The sequence below is a fragment of the Betta splendens genome, chromosome 4, assembly GCF_900634795.4.
Source record: "Betta splendens chromosome 4, fBetSpl5.4, whole genome shotgun sequence".
Taxonomy (NCBI): Eukaryota; Metazoa; Chordata; class Actinopteri; order Anabantiformes; family Osphronemidae; genus Betta; species Betta splendens.
Window position 1 is genome coordinate 10,320,550 of NC_040884.2, and position 16,405 is coordinate 10,336,954.

The window sequence follows — 16,405 nt, forward strand, 5'->3', positions numbered from 1 at the left end:
GAAACTCCAGAGGATGCAGGGAACAAGGCCAAACCTGGCAACCTGTCATCCAGCAGGTTAGAGAAGCACTTTGGGGTTCCTGTGGTCAGGGTTGCCAGTTCCTTCACATTGGCAGTACTGTGTCTTAGCTAAATCAGACATGACTCACCACAACAAGGATGTTGACATTTGGTATTTTACACATCTATCTGCTTTGTCTTGTCTTGTTTCAACCAAAAAATATTATAAACACAAAATATTCTATATACAATAAACGATAGTTATAGCTTCAAACAGCACTGCTTTTAATTACATTAATTTTGTGCATCTTTGTCTATATTAATTATAGTTATGATGGAACACCTTGTCCAACACCTTGTAAATCTGTCATCATCCATTAATCAAAAACTGAAGAGTGCTTCCCTCACCTCTCAATTAAACGAATTAAGAATTCATCTGTCACTGTTTAATTTTTGCTGGAGCCCAGTAGGTGTTTTATATTTGTACTGGGATTTGTGTCCAGTATGTTGGCGAATGTTTTCCTGCGTCATGGACAGTCTGTCCGCGAACTTCATTCACAAGCCCTTCTTGGTTCACTCCCCTGCTGAACTCCCACAAATCCCATCAGTTCACACTGTTTCTTGCCCGAGGATGATAATGGCCTCTCACCTGTCCCTATAGAGCAGCATTCTGTCAAATCGCTCCCTTAGTGCCAAGTTAGCATACAGTCGTCCCTTTGTTCATTAGCCAAACGTTCCTACCTCCGCTTGCCCTGCCATCCACCTCCATTTGTCATCATCAAGTATTAATTACTCAGCTCCCTCTCCACTCTTCTTGCACACACCTCTTTTCTCCATCCTGAAGCGCAGACGTTATTAATCCCCGTTCGACTCCTGACGCCAGCTCAGCATTATAGATGGCAATGGAGATTCCATCATCGCTGGGCGCCCGTTAGTAAAAAGAAGAATGTTGAAACACACCAGCACTATTATTGTTTCTTGGCAGGTGGGTGGTGTTGATGAATGGCGATGGAGGGATGACGGATGATTTGAGAGCGAGCTCGTGTGCGAGTTAAGGTCAGCAGATACAGAGTGTGGCGCCGAAGCCGCGGCAATGTTGAGAACGCTGTGATTCCTTAATGGAGAGTTATGTAAACACTGCTCCGTCCTCACCTGAAGACAACGTAAATTCCTGGTTTCTTGAAACAAAACTCAAATCTGTGCTGTCTACCACCAAAATATCTTTGTCTCTGGCCTGCTACAGTAGATTGATCCTGGAAAAGCAGGAAATAGTGTGTAGCAAAGAAGATTAGCTTTTAGTTGGACTGAGATCCTACTTGGACAGCGTCTAGAAACTCACCAGGCGGGTTTAATATATATATTCTACATAGATGTCTATGGCTTTAAAGAAGAGTTTTAATCAGAATGCTGCAACATGGTCAGTATCTGGGAAGCAAAAGGTCCCAGTTCGATCCCCGCTCGACACCAGGTGTGTCCTTGAGTCGGACATTTCACACTAGCTCCCCAGGTGCCGCACCGTGGCAGCTCACCGCTGCCCCGGGGGATGGGTCGAGTGCAGAGAACTAATTTCCCCACTCTGGGGCCAATAAGGGAATTTCCTTTCCTTTCCTTGTCTCAAGCCAAACTGGATTTGACACTTTTTCCATCTGCTTCGCACTAACTGGGATTGTTGTAGTAGACTGGCAGTGAATCTCATCTAGAAGGCCCAAAGGTGAAAAGGTCATAGCACCCACGGAGCCTAGATTCTGTGTGGAGCTCCAGCGTACCTTGAACTCCAGCTCCATGCCGGTGACGTGCTCGCCGCTCTCCACCTGCGCCAGCTTCTGGATGTAGGAGTAGAGGCTCCGGGCGGCCACTTCCGTGTTGCCGCAGGCCACCGCCTCCAGCAGAGCGTCGTGAATGAAGCTGTACTGGTCCTCCGTCTGCACCATGTAGTTCCGCTGCGAGCGCATCAGCGTGACGTGGCCGTAGATGTCCACCGTCTTCTCGTGCTTGATGCGCTCCAGCATGGCGTCGATGACGATGAAGCAGCCCGTCCGGCCGACGCCGGCGCTGCAGCGGGACGGAACCACAAGGTTAGGAGGTCTGTTAAGTTGAAAGTCAGTCTTTCTTTGTTCTTATTTCTAGGGTCTTATCCTCTCAGAGAGCTGCGCCACTGAATATTTAATTTCCTAATACTAACTGCCTGTCACATTTGGGCAGTGGGAATTTAATTGTAATTTATTGTTATTCTCCCTCCTTAAATATTAAACTGCGGGGTGATTATGTATGTCCAGTAACGCTGGTGGATTTGTTGTGGCATTACAGTTTAAATAATTGAGCAGGGGAGGAAAACAGAGAGCGATGGTGATGGCTGGGGAGCGGATGCAGAGGCAGCTAAGTGACAGATAGAACAACAAGAGGGCAGCGATGGAGACGGAGTGAAGCAAGCTGTCAAATTTCAGTTTATTGTGTCGCGCTTTGGCCTCGCTGATGTCTCCTTATCGCGACGAAAGGAAGACTTCAATTTGAATAAGCCGCTGAATAAGCTTGTAAAAAGGAGGAAGGGCTAAAGAGCAAGAAAGGGAAGATGGGATGGGATGGGATTACGGCGAGGATTTGCACACAGATGGGAAAAGGAGACAGAGGTGGGGAGAATGAATGCGACAAAACAAAAAGGCCTTAAGGAGAAAAGGATGTGTGCGCTGGTTGGAAAGAGTGCATGCGTCTGTGCATGTGTTACAGAATGTAATGTAGAAAAGCAGATACACAGCTGTGTTTGCTCATGGGTACAGTAACCCTTACGCAGGCATTTACCCCACAGTCATGGGCAAAAAGTCCTCCATGCGTTGCTTTTTCTTCTTCTTAGAACATGCTCCTGATCAGACTTTGGATCCCAGAACCAGCCTAACCACACGACACTGACCTGCAGTGGGCGATGATGGGCCCGGCGTCGGGCGGGTTGCAGGTCTTCACCCTGCGCAGGAAGGCCAGGAAGGGGGTGGGGTACTCGGGCACGCCGTGGTCGGGCCACGCCGTGAACTGGAACTGACGAACCTCCCGCTTCTCACTGGAGCCGTTCTGCAAGCAAACGCCGCGCGCGGCGGAGGGGTGAGTTCAGCAGCGCCTGCACATCGCTCACGACAACAACAGACTCTCACACACAGACAGGCGGGTGTCGCGCTCAGTACGAGTCGCCTCCCCCCGTATCGCCTACAGCAACTCAAGCTTTCTGATTAAACTTCAGTATTTGTATCTCTCCTATTGATTTTCCCTTTTTCCTCCCTGTGAAAAACTTTGTTGCAACCTAGTGCTCGAGTGCAGACTGGCACCCGCCGGTGAACGCTGTGAAGCACACGGATGCTGATGAGACGGGTTCAACATAATACAATAGCTAAGATAATTTAGTACGAGGCAGTACAGGTGCTTATATCGTCACAGGCTCCGTGTTTCTGCTGCTCAGAACATCTACAGATACATGCAGCGGACGCCCACATTACACAGCCGTCTGTCAGCTTCCATCTCAAACTCCCCTCTCAACGCACCCGAGACACAAGCTTGGATCCAGAGCAAGATTTCTGGGAAGGATGAGAAGAAGAAGAGGAAAAAAAGAGTCTCTCTCTTCCTGTCCTCCTCTTCTCTCAGAAGATCCTCTAATAGAGGTACTGTTTGCATTTCAATGCAGTTCCTTTCGCTTGCTTGCTGAATAAATGAATAAATGAATGTGGTAATTAAAAGCAAACTGACCTAGTTCTTATCTAGTTCCTTTTTTTTGGACATTTTCTGTTTCTGTGGTGGAGGCGGGCTGCGTGGATGCGATCAGGGCTCTGCTGCCGCATTTCCACGTGCAGTCTGTGCGGATCGGCACCACGGCAGCCGTTTTGTAATAAGCACTGGGTGTGTATGTTTGTGTGTCTGCTCCCAGCCTCCGCTAACTTAGATTTCACACAAATCCAACATTTTTCTTTCTCCCACCCAGATAAAAAGTGAAAATAGTTTGGTAAGAAATCACAGCGGCGGCTGCAGTTAGGAGGACGAGCGAGGGGGAGAGATAGCGCAAGAATGATATCAACGGGTGTGATGGAGGCTGAGAGCAGCAGAATGTAAATGGCTCTGAATGCCAACCAGCTGGCTTTAAAGCGCCGCGGCTGCTGCTCGTGTCTTCCTATCGCCGCCCTCGCTGGTTCGCTCCAGTGATCATTGTTTTGCTGACACCTGAGCTGAGAACTCAGAGATCACTAAGCGGCGCCGCCTGGTTAAGCAGCTAAATCAGGAGAAGTCTAATCCCACCAGTGGCGGACTTGTCTTTTGAAAGGTCAGCTTGTGTTTGCATGAGGCGTCTGAGACGCCGGAGGTTTGGATCTAAATGCATTTAACGCGTGCGCTTCGTGTCCACGTCCAGTGTTTCCAGTGCTTGTGCCGTTTTTAACCAAGCGCATATAAACAGATAGAGGAGGGAGAAGTGAACAAGGTAACCGGTTTGGACCGGTCGGACAATGGGGACAAATGTTGTTACACAGTAAGGACTGTGTCTAGTCGAGTTTTTATTAGGCCGAGCAGCAGCATCCACTTTATGCCTCCATTTCTTGCTTGTATGTTTTTACAAGGTGTGTTAAACGGCCTAATGTTTACTGTCCAGACACTGAATGAAAGAATTATTCCTGTTTGCCCAACCCGATAATACATATAATGGCTCAATGTCTACTTTAGAAGTGTGTGTGTCCTGGAGAGGTGTGTGGGGCAAAAGCGAAGCAGGGAAACCTTCCCACCTTGTGCAAGGAGAAGGTGCGGACACAGAACGTGGCCAGTTCTATTGTGTCCAGCAGGGTCACTTGTGTCATGCCGTAGGTCTCGGTGCCACGACTGGGCCAGTACTGGTCGCACTTAACCTGAAAGGGAGCGAGACACAAACAGAACAGTGAAAAGGATTTTTAATTGTACTTTATTCATTTCACACAAATACTGAGAACCCACTGCTTCTCAGATTTGGTGTTTCGTGCTGTCCATTGGCTCTACGGCTCATCCGAAAACAAACACCTGCTTCCCACAGCCCCCCCATCAGCCCCCGTAATAAAGATCCATTCAACAACGCGCCAACGGAGATGTGACGGGACGTGACAGCCGGCGAAGACGTGCCGCTCGCCTGACTTCCTGCTCACGCTGACACGCGGGCTGTGCCCCCTGCTGCTCCTGATGCCGCCTGACAGCGGTAGAATGCGCATGTCAGGCCTGAGAGGAGGTAAACGTGGAGGGAGAGGGGACGCCTGGGGTGAGTGAGCCTGATGTTCAGGCGTGTTGGAGTTGACAGGAAGAAACGCCGCTGTTGGTTGTCTGACATTTAGGTTCAGAGCTCGGTAGCAAGTTTATTACCTGCAGCGAAACTCAAACACAGCAAGAGCTTCCAGAACAGAGCCGACGACCGCCTCCGCTCACACTAGGAGTTCTCATAGTTCACCCTGACACCTTGTCCATCCATCCGGACGTTCTGCAGGCACCTCCACTTCCAGCGGATGGTTGCGGGAGGCACCGGGCTAAAACTCCTAAAGCTCAAAACAAAGGCCTGACAGCTGCTCTCAGGCAGCTGCCAGTAGTTTCCAGTGCAAATGAAGAGATAGAACACAGCTATGTTTGCGAAGGCGACCGCGGCGGACGCCAAGCCTGACTTATCAGATGTGCGCAGGTAAACGGCATTCGAGTTAACTCTGTTTTATCACCCTCTGCCGCTGGGCTGCTTTCTCCAGCCCATTTAAATTTCAACATTTCTCTGAAAGCGATCCATCGGAGGAAAATGAAATCTGATTACCCACCGATGAAGTTCAGGTGTGCAACTGGGAAATCAGTGCGAAGCTGTGCCATTCTCAGAAGCTAGTTCTGCTACTTGGTTTCATGAAGCGGTGATTTGATTTTGAGCAACTTTTTTTTCCCCCCTTCTTCTGAGGTCACAGGAGCAAAGCTTTTAACGAGAAACCTGACAAAAGCATCGGCCAGCATGAAGCCAAGGCAATTGGATGAGCAGTCTTACCCGAGACTTCTCCTCCAGCCTGGTCATCATGACCACCGTGGCTGCTCTCTGCTCCCACACCATCCTCCAGAAGTCCCCAAACGTCTCTGGTAACGGGCCCTGGGTGGCGATGTAGGCATTCTGCTTCCTGTAGCCGTCAATGTAGTTGGCGTTGATGTAGTCGCTACCTGTAATTCCTGGATAAAGATACGATAGTTTTGCATTACTCATCAACTTCTACCACTGCTAGTGTGCGTGTGTGAAGATGCAGGACAACATGATGTAAATCACGCACTCAGAGGGAGATCTAGCTGCTGTCCCAGCCCAGCACAAGCTCCGCTACGCAGCAGTCCCACTGAATCCAGTCCTCAAACATTTTAATGGCAGCGATGTTGTGTTCAGATCTATCGCCAACTTCACCTTCTACTGAGTGTAAGCAGCTATCAAGTTATTTTGAGGCATCCTTTAATCGTCCTTCAGCCGCAAAAGAACACTTCAAGGCTAAATATGTTGTTGACTGCGTGATGTCAAACGTGCAGTCGAGTGAAACATGGCAGCGTTTGCATCCTGTGGTAAAGTACAAGTCTGTCATCAAACTCTGATCTGTGGGAATCGCCCATTGGAAGAAAATGGACACAGGCTCGGTAATTTTAAGAAGTTTGAGAAAAGTAGAGTTGAAAATGTAAGATACGGGTAATCTTCCAATTAGCATTTGCCATTAGACACCATTTCACCAAGTGGTGCAACCCTGTCAGATGAAGAGTGGCTCCAGCCTGATGGGCTCATAAGTCACGTCTCTTTGACTGACGTCTCCTCAGTCAAGCGTCAAACTACGAGACACACCAATGGGCTCATTTAGGAGGGACGGCACAGTGAGGACAACAACTGGGGGGAGAGAGAACTCACGGGGAGCTACGGCGGAGAAAAGGGTGAAACGAACAAAAATACTGAGAGAAAGAATGGAAATAATGAGGAAAAAAAGGGGAATGTCATTAAAACGGATCCCACGTTGCACAATCCGACTGCGGAGACTTGGCTTTAGTCATAGCTAAGTGAACAGAGAATGACGGCGTGCATGAATTGTTCTACTGCTGCGACTAATGGCAAAACCACTGCAGTGTAAAATAGAAATTTCAGACTTGATTAATTTATGTATTTATGGAGGAGGCAGTTTTTTTTTTCTTCTGGAATAATTTTGTTATTCATGTTGTTGCACCCGCAAATTGGCCCGACTATTGCGAGATGCTGAAATCAAGTCGGAGCCGTTAGCTCACACAAAAGAAGGGAGCACTGCCGAGTGGGAAGTTTGCCATGACTGAGAGGAGTCGAGAGCTCCTCTGGTGACGCAACGGCGGAACAATGTCAGCGGTGAAGGGTGACTACCTCTGACAATGTCCCTTAAGATTTGGGTTTCGGAGGAAGACTTTGTCTGGTGCTGAGATTCTCTGCTGAGAGTGCGGTGTCTATGAGCAGTTAGAGGGAAGTCATGGGAGAGAGACAGACCTGATGAGACAAATAGGATGGGGAAAACACGGGCCGAGTTACCGGGAGCTCTGCGAGTGTCGGACTTGGCTGAATGCTGGACCCGAAGATAAACCTCAGCACCGCCACTAAGCTCCAACCGGGCTATAAACATGTAGTCCAGTCCATTGACTTTAGACTCCCAATCTCATCCCATTTTGTTCTACAGTGCAATAAACATCATTGTACGCCTCTGATTGACACTGCTTTGCACTGTGCTAATTTGGCCTCCGTTGTCTCCTCCTATCGGGTCTGGTGTGTGCGTCTACCGGGTACACATTTGCAATCTGAAACCCAGTCTGTAATTACGGTGATTTCCCAGATGATCTGCGACGAGCGGAGCCCAAGTGTGAGGTGCCGGAGGTGGCGCGGGGCGGGCGGACGGGTGAGCCTTACCCTCGATGGGAGCCAGGATGACGCGGGAGTGGTCGTAGGCGATGACGTTGGCGTAGCGATTCTTGGGCTTGTTCACCTCCAGGTTGGAGTGCTCCCAGGTGAACTGCTGGCCTGGATCGATCGACTGGCGGAAGACACACACACACACACGCGCACAAAGAAGGAATCAGAGGAGTCGTGAAATGAGCGGAGCGCTAACAATAAGACCTGGATGTTATCATGCAGAGAACAGGGGGAGGGGGGGGGGGGCAGCAGAGATGGAGAGCGCGATCTCCCCAAAGCAGAAAAGGAAATAGTAGCATGGAAATCTGCTCGCTGACTGGTTTAAATATTCACAGCAGCTGTACACAGCACTTTATCACGATCATTACTGTAGCGGGTCCATAATGACAAAAAACAATATTAATGCAGGCGGCGGCTTTCTCCGCGAGGGGGAGGGAAGCGGGCGAGGCCCGACAAGAACTCCACATACACATTGCGCTCCCCTTTCAGGATAACAAAGTATTCCATTAAGATGCATTGTTTGCTTTTGGGCTTCTCATGTTCTGACGGTGCACGAACAGAGGGCGGAGGGATGTTTGCAGCCGGGGTTTCACCACGTACGGTAGAGGCTGGAGAAGGAGGCTAATCTGGAGACCTCGTGTGACCGTGTGCTTGTAATCACTACAGCAATCAGAGCTTCCCTCCGTTATCGCTCCTTCCTTCTCTCTGTGCATCCTTCTTTGTCTCGGTTTTCTAATCTGCAACACTTCATCTTCAAAGTCTCCCACGATTCCGTCCACATTTTATCTCCTTCTCCATCTCCTTCGCGCCCTCTCTGATGTTCACGCTCCCGCTCTGTTTGCCGTTTCCTTCCAGATCACCTTAAGGCTGCCTGTGCATATAAACTTGGTTACAACCACATCCAAACTTAATTCTTTTTTCCGTCAGGTGGTGCATTTTAGACCTACTTAAAAAGGCAGTTTCTTCCAGTAATCTTGGCACGTTGGACGAACAACCACAGCTCGGGATGTCAGACACACAACCTCTGCGGCTTCAGGTAAAGCTCTAGTTTATTATTGCTGTTTGCATGTGCGATGAGCTCGTCTTCATCTCCGCTCTCCTGCTGCGATCCGCTGCTCTCTCTCCCTTCACTGAATCCTCATCATTAACCAGGCCTCCCCACCTCATCTTCCTCTCTCTCTCCCTCACCTCTCGCCCCTCGTCCCTCGATTCTTTCTCCTCCCTCACATCCTACCCGGCTAAAAACTAATCAGTCAAAGCCCCGTAGAGCTGCACTTGGCAAGCCGGGGCACCCGGACAAGCAGCCATTCATCAAGAACATAACAAAATTAAAATTACACTTCTCTATTTAATTTGCTCGTTTATTTTTCCTGGGCGGTGGTTGTGCGTAGGAGAAGGGGAGGGAGGATGGTCTCAGAGAAGACCCAGGAAAAAGAGATGAGCGTGCGGTTTAATGCTCTCTCAAAGCCAAGTAATTAGAAGTTGTAGTTGTAGCAAGGCATCAACTTTGGCATCACGTCTCTCGAGTCTCTCACTCCCAAATGGAACAAGTTTGTCCATTTGGTCCACAGCCCGGATGTGGATTTATGAATAATAGATACCCAAGAAATAGTGGGTCGCTATGAGAAGTCATTATCCACCAGCATCCACCGGCAGGCATGATAACGGCAATCTTTGCTGGTGTACCCGCTCCCCACCTCAGTCTGGTGTGCGGCGAGGCGACAGGCGCTGTGATTTAGGGACGGCGAGGAAGGGATATTGCTTGTATGCAAACGAGAGCTGATTCAGCGGCTCCTGATTTCTAATCAACTCTGGTGTCATTTATAACCGCCGTGGCCTCAGAGCTCAGACAGCTCAGTTACCCTCTCTGTACACACACACACACACACACACACACACACACACACACACACACACACACACACACACACACACACACCATCAGTACATGTACTGTGTTAAAGACCTGCCTGCCAGTGTGTTTTCCCTCCAACAAATCCGGGCTGTATTTCCATTGTGGATGAAAATCCAATTTATTATTGTGCATGAAGACTCGAAACAGTTGCTGAGCCATTAATCACATTTTCTTGAGTAACTGTTTAAACTAGGTGGAGTCTTTGATCTTTATTTTACGGTATTGAGTCAAAGAAGCATTTCTTATTTACATGTGTGTTTATTTCCTCAATAAATGCATATCTTGGTGAACGGGTACATTTTGGGACGTCTCAAACGGACGCGTTTATTTTGGAGCGGAATCTTATTCATGTTTCCCGATGCAGCACCAGATGCATTACAGTAGAATGATTCTTTTATTTAGCCAAGAATTTGAGGAAATTGCATTTGGGAGTTTAGGAGTTATAACAACCTGCTGAGGGAAATTTTATATAATTGAAAAAGACAATTGCCTTGTTTTGCCGTGTTGAGGCTTCGAATATAATGGAGGGGAAAAAAAACAGGCAGCGCACAACTGATATTTCATAATTGCTCAAGCACCACTGACTGCAGGCACCGTCAACAACAGAGAAAAGAGATATTTCCCTAGGGAAAAATGTTCCCCGCACAATGAAAACACAATCAGACAGAAATCAATACACAAACGAAACTTTGGCCTTTGAACCTTTAGCCTGCTCACCTCATATTCCTGCGAGAGTTTCAGATTGTCGTTGGCCTTGAGAAGCTCAGTGTGTTCGGCCAGCTCTGAGATGGGGATGGGAGGATGGTTCATCATACCTGCAGGAAGGGAAGCACACTTCATTAGTGATGACAACACGAAACGTAGAAAGTCGCACAACCAAATATTTGTGAGTGTGATTTTCTTGCTGAAACGCCGGCAGATGGGTTTTAGTGGTCAGGAAACTTGTGCAGCACATAGTGACACAGACACAATCAACATTTACTAAATGATGTTACAGGGACTTGGTTCAGGCCAGAGCTCAAAAACAAGCAAGTGACTGGTTATTTGCCAAAAGAAGAGGCTGCAGACACACAGTGTAGAAAGACCAACAGGAGGCATCGATCTTTTTTTATTGCTTAGGAAATTACTTAAAAGAAGACACATCATGAAAAAAGGTTTTGGTGCCAATCAAAGAAACAACAGATTAACTCCAGGAAACAGTGGAACGTGTATGATGCTGGTTCTTTTCATTTAGTAGAATCAAAAGTAAGGCTTTTATTAGGAGAAATCAATAGTAGAAGTTAGCATTTAATGGTGCTTGAGGGTTACGCTTCTACTTTAAACACATCTGGGCTCATATGAGTTCTGTTTATTTCTATAGTTCAAACTTCATAACTTCCAGCACCATCTTCAGACCCAAAGGGAAACCAATCTGCATCCGAGCCAGCACATCCTACAGGCTTGCTTTTATTGTATCTGTTGCTACAGTGGCATTGTGGCCAATTTTGACTGTTGCCTCCAAAAAAAAAAAAAAAAGCTTTTCTTTTATGGAGCCCTGACCTGGAGGCTGATGGAGGAGGGAGGGTGGAGGGTGGAGGGTGGTGGCTGGTCGGTAGGGTTTTAGGACTGTGAGTGATGCTGAGTGACACCGTGAGCTGCTCCACTGCAGGCCGGTCAGTGCAAAGCAAGCAAGCTGCTGCTCTCTAACCGTTTCTGCTGCAAATCCTCTGGTTCCCTCCTCTCTGCTGTCCACTGGCTTTACAATAATCAACCAATTCATCAAATCCCCTCGGCTCTACAGATTTAATTGTTATTAATATTTATTTATTTATTGCTCACGCCTGTATCTGTGCGCTGTGCTGCTCCAACGCTATCCGCACCGCTGTGCACTCCAGACACTAATCCATTTAGGAGCATAATGCGGAGGCCATGTAATGGAATGTGCAGCAGCTCTGTCCCTAAGTGCAGTCTGGCGAGGCTTTTTTCCGTAAGAGGCCCTTTTCACGTTGAGCGTGAAACTCGGCGAAAAGTCAACAAAACGTTGACATGGCCTCACGCAAGCGACCCATCCGGGCCGTCCATGCTAATGCGCACCCTCACATTAACCTTTCCTAATTTTCCCTTTTCAAAAACACTTACTGTCCCTCCGGGTTCAGGGTGTGTGTGTGTGTGTGTGTGTGTGTGGGGGGGGGGGTCACTGACGTCTCAGCTGCTTTCGCTGTGCTTAGCGGGGGGAGCTCAGCCCTCTGAAGCTGACAGTCTTCATTAGTGATGCTAATTTATTTTACACAGACAGAACAATGTGGCCACGTCAATTACACGAAGATTAGCAAAGATTATGCCGCGTTTATGAGACAAACGGCGAGGACACTCGATGGCATGCTTGACATAAGCTGTGCAACTGTGACACCTATGCTCTTCTTAATGGGTCCTTTTAATCATCTAAGCAAAATCACAATGCATTTTGAAATCCGAGGCTTAATTTCGTATTTAATTTAGTGTATGAACAAGCCAGATATTATAAGCGTGTGGTTATTTAGTCGCAGCTTAGCTCCTCAGTGAGCTACAGTTTCTGAGATGCAGATGCAGTCGCACCATCTGAGAAGGCGACATCGCTATTAATCACTTCTGCTACGGCAATTCACCGAGATGAGCGAGGAAGAAAAGAGGAACTACTTCACTTTAAATTTTGCTGTCAGTGTATTTGCCTCTAATTCAAAGGGAAAAGGTATCAGAAAGTATCATAAGTGAAATAAATGTGCGCATATGCAAATGAGGTCCTCTGACTTCTCCTTGAGAGAAGCGGGTGTTTCGAGGGACATCAAAGGCTGCTGGTGTGTAGCCGTGTGAGTGAGTGCGTATCTGTGTGGCTTTGTGATGTGCAGGAGTTACACATATGCTCCAACTCCAACAAATCCAGCTTTGTGTGTTTATTGCCAGTGTAATGTATTTTATGTGCATGTACAATATAAGTTCAAACAAACCACGATGCTCTGCTTAAAGGGACATTAGTGTTTGCTTAAGTGACTGTTATAGACGGTAATATGACGCCGCAAATGTGTATGAGAATAATGAATACTTGTATCATTGTACTTATTGTACTTGTATCCCGTCTTTGTCCTTTGTCTACATAACCACAAACTATTTCTCTCTTCCTCTGTAAACTTTTCTAACTTTCACCATTTTTTTGTTTAGAAAACGATGTTTCTCAAATCAATCACGCCTGATTTGTCCTCATGCTTATTTGTCATTCATACACTGCACTGCACACTGCACTGTTTTTAAAGGAAAAGATTTACTTTCAAAACCAGTCTTTGCTGTGACCCGCAGTCAAGCAAAGTCACTCAAGGACAAATTGTTTTTATTCCCTAACCCCAATCCAAAGCTTATTCTTCTCTTCAGCCCCTCCGCTCACAGCGTTTTCCTCTCCCTTTACAGACTCCTGCATTTCTGCATCAACAACGTGATCAATGAACACAAAAACAAACCAGCGTCTAATTACAACGTTTCCAATCTCACCATCCACAGTCTATATGGCTGAAAAATATGATTGCTTTTGATACAGCAAACCAGTCTGTCTGCAGAAGCCTATTTGTGATGTTGCATATTTCCATATAAAAGGAGTGAAGCTTTCAGTGGGTAAGCAAAGAAAATGACGGTGGAGAAAAGGGGAAAGAGGAAAACCAGAAACTCTGCTTTTTCTCTTGGATGATCTCTTTGCAGCGAGCAGAGAGAGCGGGGTGATCAAATGTCGAGCCATTGTTTGCCACCGCTTTAATTAATTCTGCTCGTTATCTCGAAGCACAGAAAAGATCCCGTTAGTTCAGAATGGAAATGGAGCAGAGGTGGTGGAGGAGGAGGGATAAGGAGAACAACAACAAGGAGGTGAGGGAGAACGGGAAAGAGCGACAGACAATACAGATTGTAACCTTGTGAAAAAAAAACTATCCCTTAACCATCGCTACATCATCACAAGTGATCGCTCAGGTTATTTATGCATGGTGGATTAATGCACAGCCAACAGCCCCAGTGAATATTGTGGCTGACATCCAATTAAACAAAAAATAAAAAGGAGGCCCTCATACAAACATCAAATTCATTAGTGCTAAAAATCTGCTGCATCATGTGAAAAAACAAGCAAACCAATGCAAATTATGGATTTGTACATGGAGGCAAGCAGTGCTAAAAAAACATAGTATAAGTATAGAAACAAAGAAAGCTGGTGCGCAAATGCGGAAAACACAGCGACTAACTTTCATAGTCAAAATCTGCTTCACTCTGAGGACTGCTCAGACCAGAATCTGTAAGGAACAGCAAACATAAGAGAAATGACTGTAAAGGCTGGAAAGCAACAGAATCGGCTATGAAAAAAGGAAAACATGACATATAATGACAAAAAGCCGTGAAACAGAAGAATGGGGCATTTGTTTTTCCATCAGTAAACCCAGGGCCCTCTCAGGGCTGCAATGACACATCAGAGACCAGGCTGCCACACTGACGTGGAAAAGTAGGGCAAGCGTTTTCAGATCAGCCCGGCCTTCACTTCCTCCACTAGAACCCAGTCAGCGCCACAGTCTGGTTAGCCATGGGTATCAGCCCGCGCTGCCCCGCCGAGAACTCCTGTGTGCTAAGCCCCACATCAACGCTCAGAGATCGGGAGAAGACGACTGATTTGATAACTCTAAGCTTTCATAAACACCACTGACAGGAGGAGAAAAAAACAGCTCATGTTTCCTCCTGAAAACTGACTCTGAGAGATTCCTTTGTCCGTGGTCTGGTGCCGAAGCACCAGGAGTGAAACGTGTGGAAAAGTGTCTGCATTCTTGGCTGACAGCTGTAGAGCCAGGGCTAATGGGAGTCAGTGCTCTGAGGAGAGCGGTGATAGTTCAAAGTCTTATCTGTTCCAGAGGAGAGGTCCTCTCAGGCTGCCGCCAGTCGGTGCAGCGTCTGGGAAGAACTCGGGCCTCCTCGGCTGTTCATGTAGAAAGAGTCCATCTGCCCCAGCAGCTGGACAGGTGGCTAAAGATGAGGTTTGATAGGACGCTGCCAACCTCTGCACCAAGTGAACCCCCAATTTAAAAAGACTGGATGCTGTGGAACATCTGCCTAAAATCATACGTTGTAACGAGAAGTGAGAAGCATTTTATAAATAACCTGAATTCTGCAAATCAAAGCGGGGCACCTTTAGCTGAGGTGAGTCTACCTTCCGTTAATCCCTCAGAGAGAGAGAGAGGACGTTACACCGGTGCGGCGGGAGATGAAGACATCACACATTGCCCCTCTCGCTAATTGATTTGTGACAATGACTAATTACACCTAGCGGGCGGTGCTCTGATCCACTATCTCCAAGTGTCATTCATCACAGCAGGAGGGCGGTGCAGGGATGCCGGCTTCTGTTTACGTTTCAGCCGGCGCCTAATGTGCATGTTGTGATGTTTATGAGGAGGAGGGCACAGTTGTTACAGTAAGCTGGAGGAATAAGTACATGTAGGCCGGCGATGCAGGCGCGCGATTGGCTCGCGTCCGCGGCTATTTACGAGTCTTTGACACTGTCTGCACGAGCGTGTGCGATGTCAATAAGCTTAAATGTAAAAGTCGCTGCTTCAGACACAGTTTCTGGGGCGAGAAGTGTTTATATATAGACGCTACCCGCTTTAAGTGCATGTCTGGAAAAGTACTTGAAAAAGCCAGTGAAAAACATGACGGCGAGAAGGGAGAGTGCACTAATGGTGGTGGTGTCGCGGGGTTTGGCTGGAGACAGACAGTAGATGTCCACTGAATCGTGCTGCTTCATTACTTTAGCCCCATTTGCCAATTAAACCCCAGGCACCAATGACGATAATGACAAAATGAGCCACTCCGTGCCCAAGGAGATATGGGACGTCACGTGACAAACAGGCTTTTATAGCGCTAATGCCTTAGCCGCGCTTAGCCTATACGAAGCCTGATGGAAAGCATACTTTCCGGCGCCCGCGCTAAGGGTCAGCGAGCACACGCTGCCAACGCGGCGTATGCTCTGCTGGACAGAAGGGCCTCGCATAAGTGCGGCGACAGTATGCTTGTTTGAACAGCGCTCGCTATTAGCTGATGGGGATGTTCATAAATGCTCACCGACCCACTTAATTGGGCTAAAATGTCCATTCAAATTAAATTTCCAGGGTGTCGAGATAACAACGTCCCCCAATTCTGCATAACAATAGCTGAGAAGGCTTGTCGTATATAAAGATAAATCCCAGCATGTATTAGTGGACGTTATGTAAAAGGCAGACTCTAATAAGGGTTTCTATGATTTAAAGAAGGGAGGATCGTTAAGGCCGGGGGAGGCTAGCGAGAACAGCCATTATATCCTTCTCATTATAGATCCACCGGCAGGGCTCTGAATGCACGGCATCCACATCTCTGTATCTCTGTGCATAACTGGGTTTATGCATCATCATTCAGACTAACATTTCTCTTTTTTGATCTAAAGAAATATTTTTTTTCTCCCCCCAGACACAATCTCAAGGCTACATGCCAGGGTTCCCAAAGACGCCCAAGAGTTATGCTCCATTTTGAAATGGGAGCCTTTTGATGGCGCAGACAGTCCATGTATGACGGATGGACGGGTGAAAG

At 47.4% G+C, this 16,405-nt stretch overlaps 1 protein-coding gene across 12 annotated transcripts in view; it reads right to left on the minus strand.

Annotated features, from left to right (window-relative positions):
• The window catches only part of ptprsa (protein tyrosine phosphatase receptor type Sa), a 162,580-nt gene that overhangs the window by 10,555 nt on the left and 135,620 nt on the right, over nucleotides 1-16,405 (minus strand). For 9 of the 12 annotated variants that reach the window (XM_055508386.1, XM_055508385.1, XM_055508387.1 and 6 more), the window contains 6 exons: nucleotides 10,532-10,629; nucleotides 7,897-8,020; nucleotides 6,001-6,176; nucleotides 4,748-4,867; nucleotides 2,905-3,059; nucleotides 1,766-2,051 (listed from right to left, as the gene is read on the minus strand). In XM_055508386.1, coding sequence (XP_055364361.1) covers nucleotides 1,766-2,051; nucleotides 2,905-3,059; nucleotides 4,748-4,867; nucleotides 6,001-6,176; nucleotides 7,897-8,020; nucleotides 10,532-10,629 — 959 coding nt within the window. Of the gene's footprint in view, nucleotides 1-1,765; nucleotides 2,052-2,904; nucleotides 3,060-4,747; nucleotides 4,868-6,000; nucleotides 6,177-7,896; nucleotides 8,021-10,531; nucleotides 10,630-14,046; nucleotides 14,095-16,405 lie in introns of all 12 variants that reach the window. The other 3 variants (XM_029146056.3, XM_055508384.1, XM_055508389.1) reach the window with 1 other exon arrangement.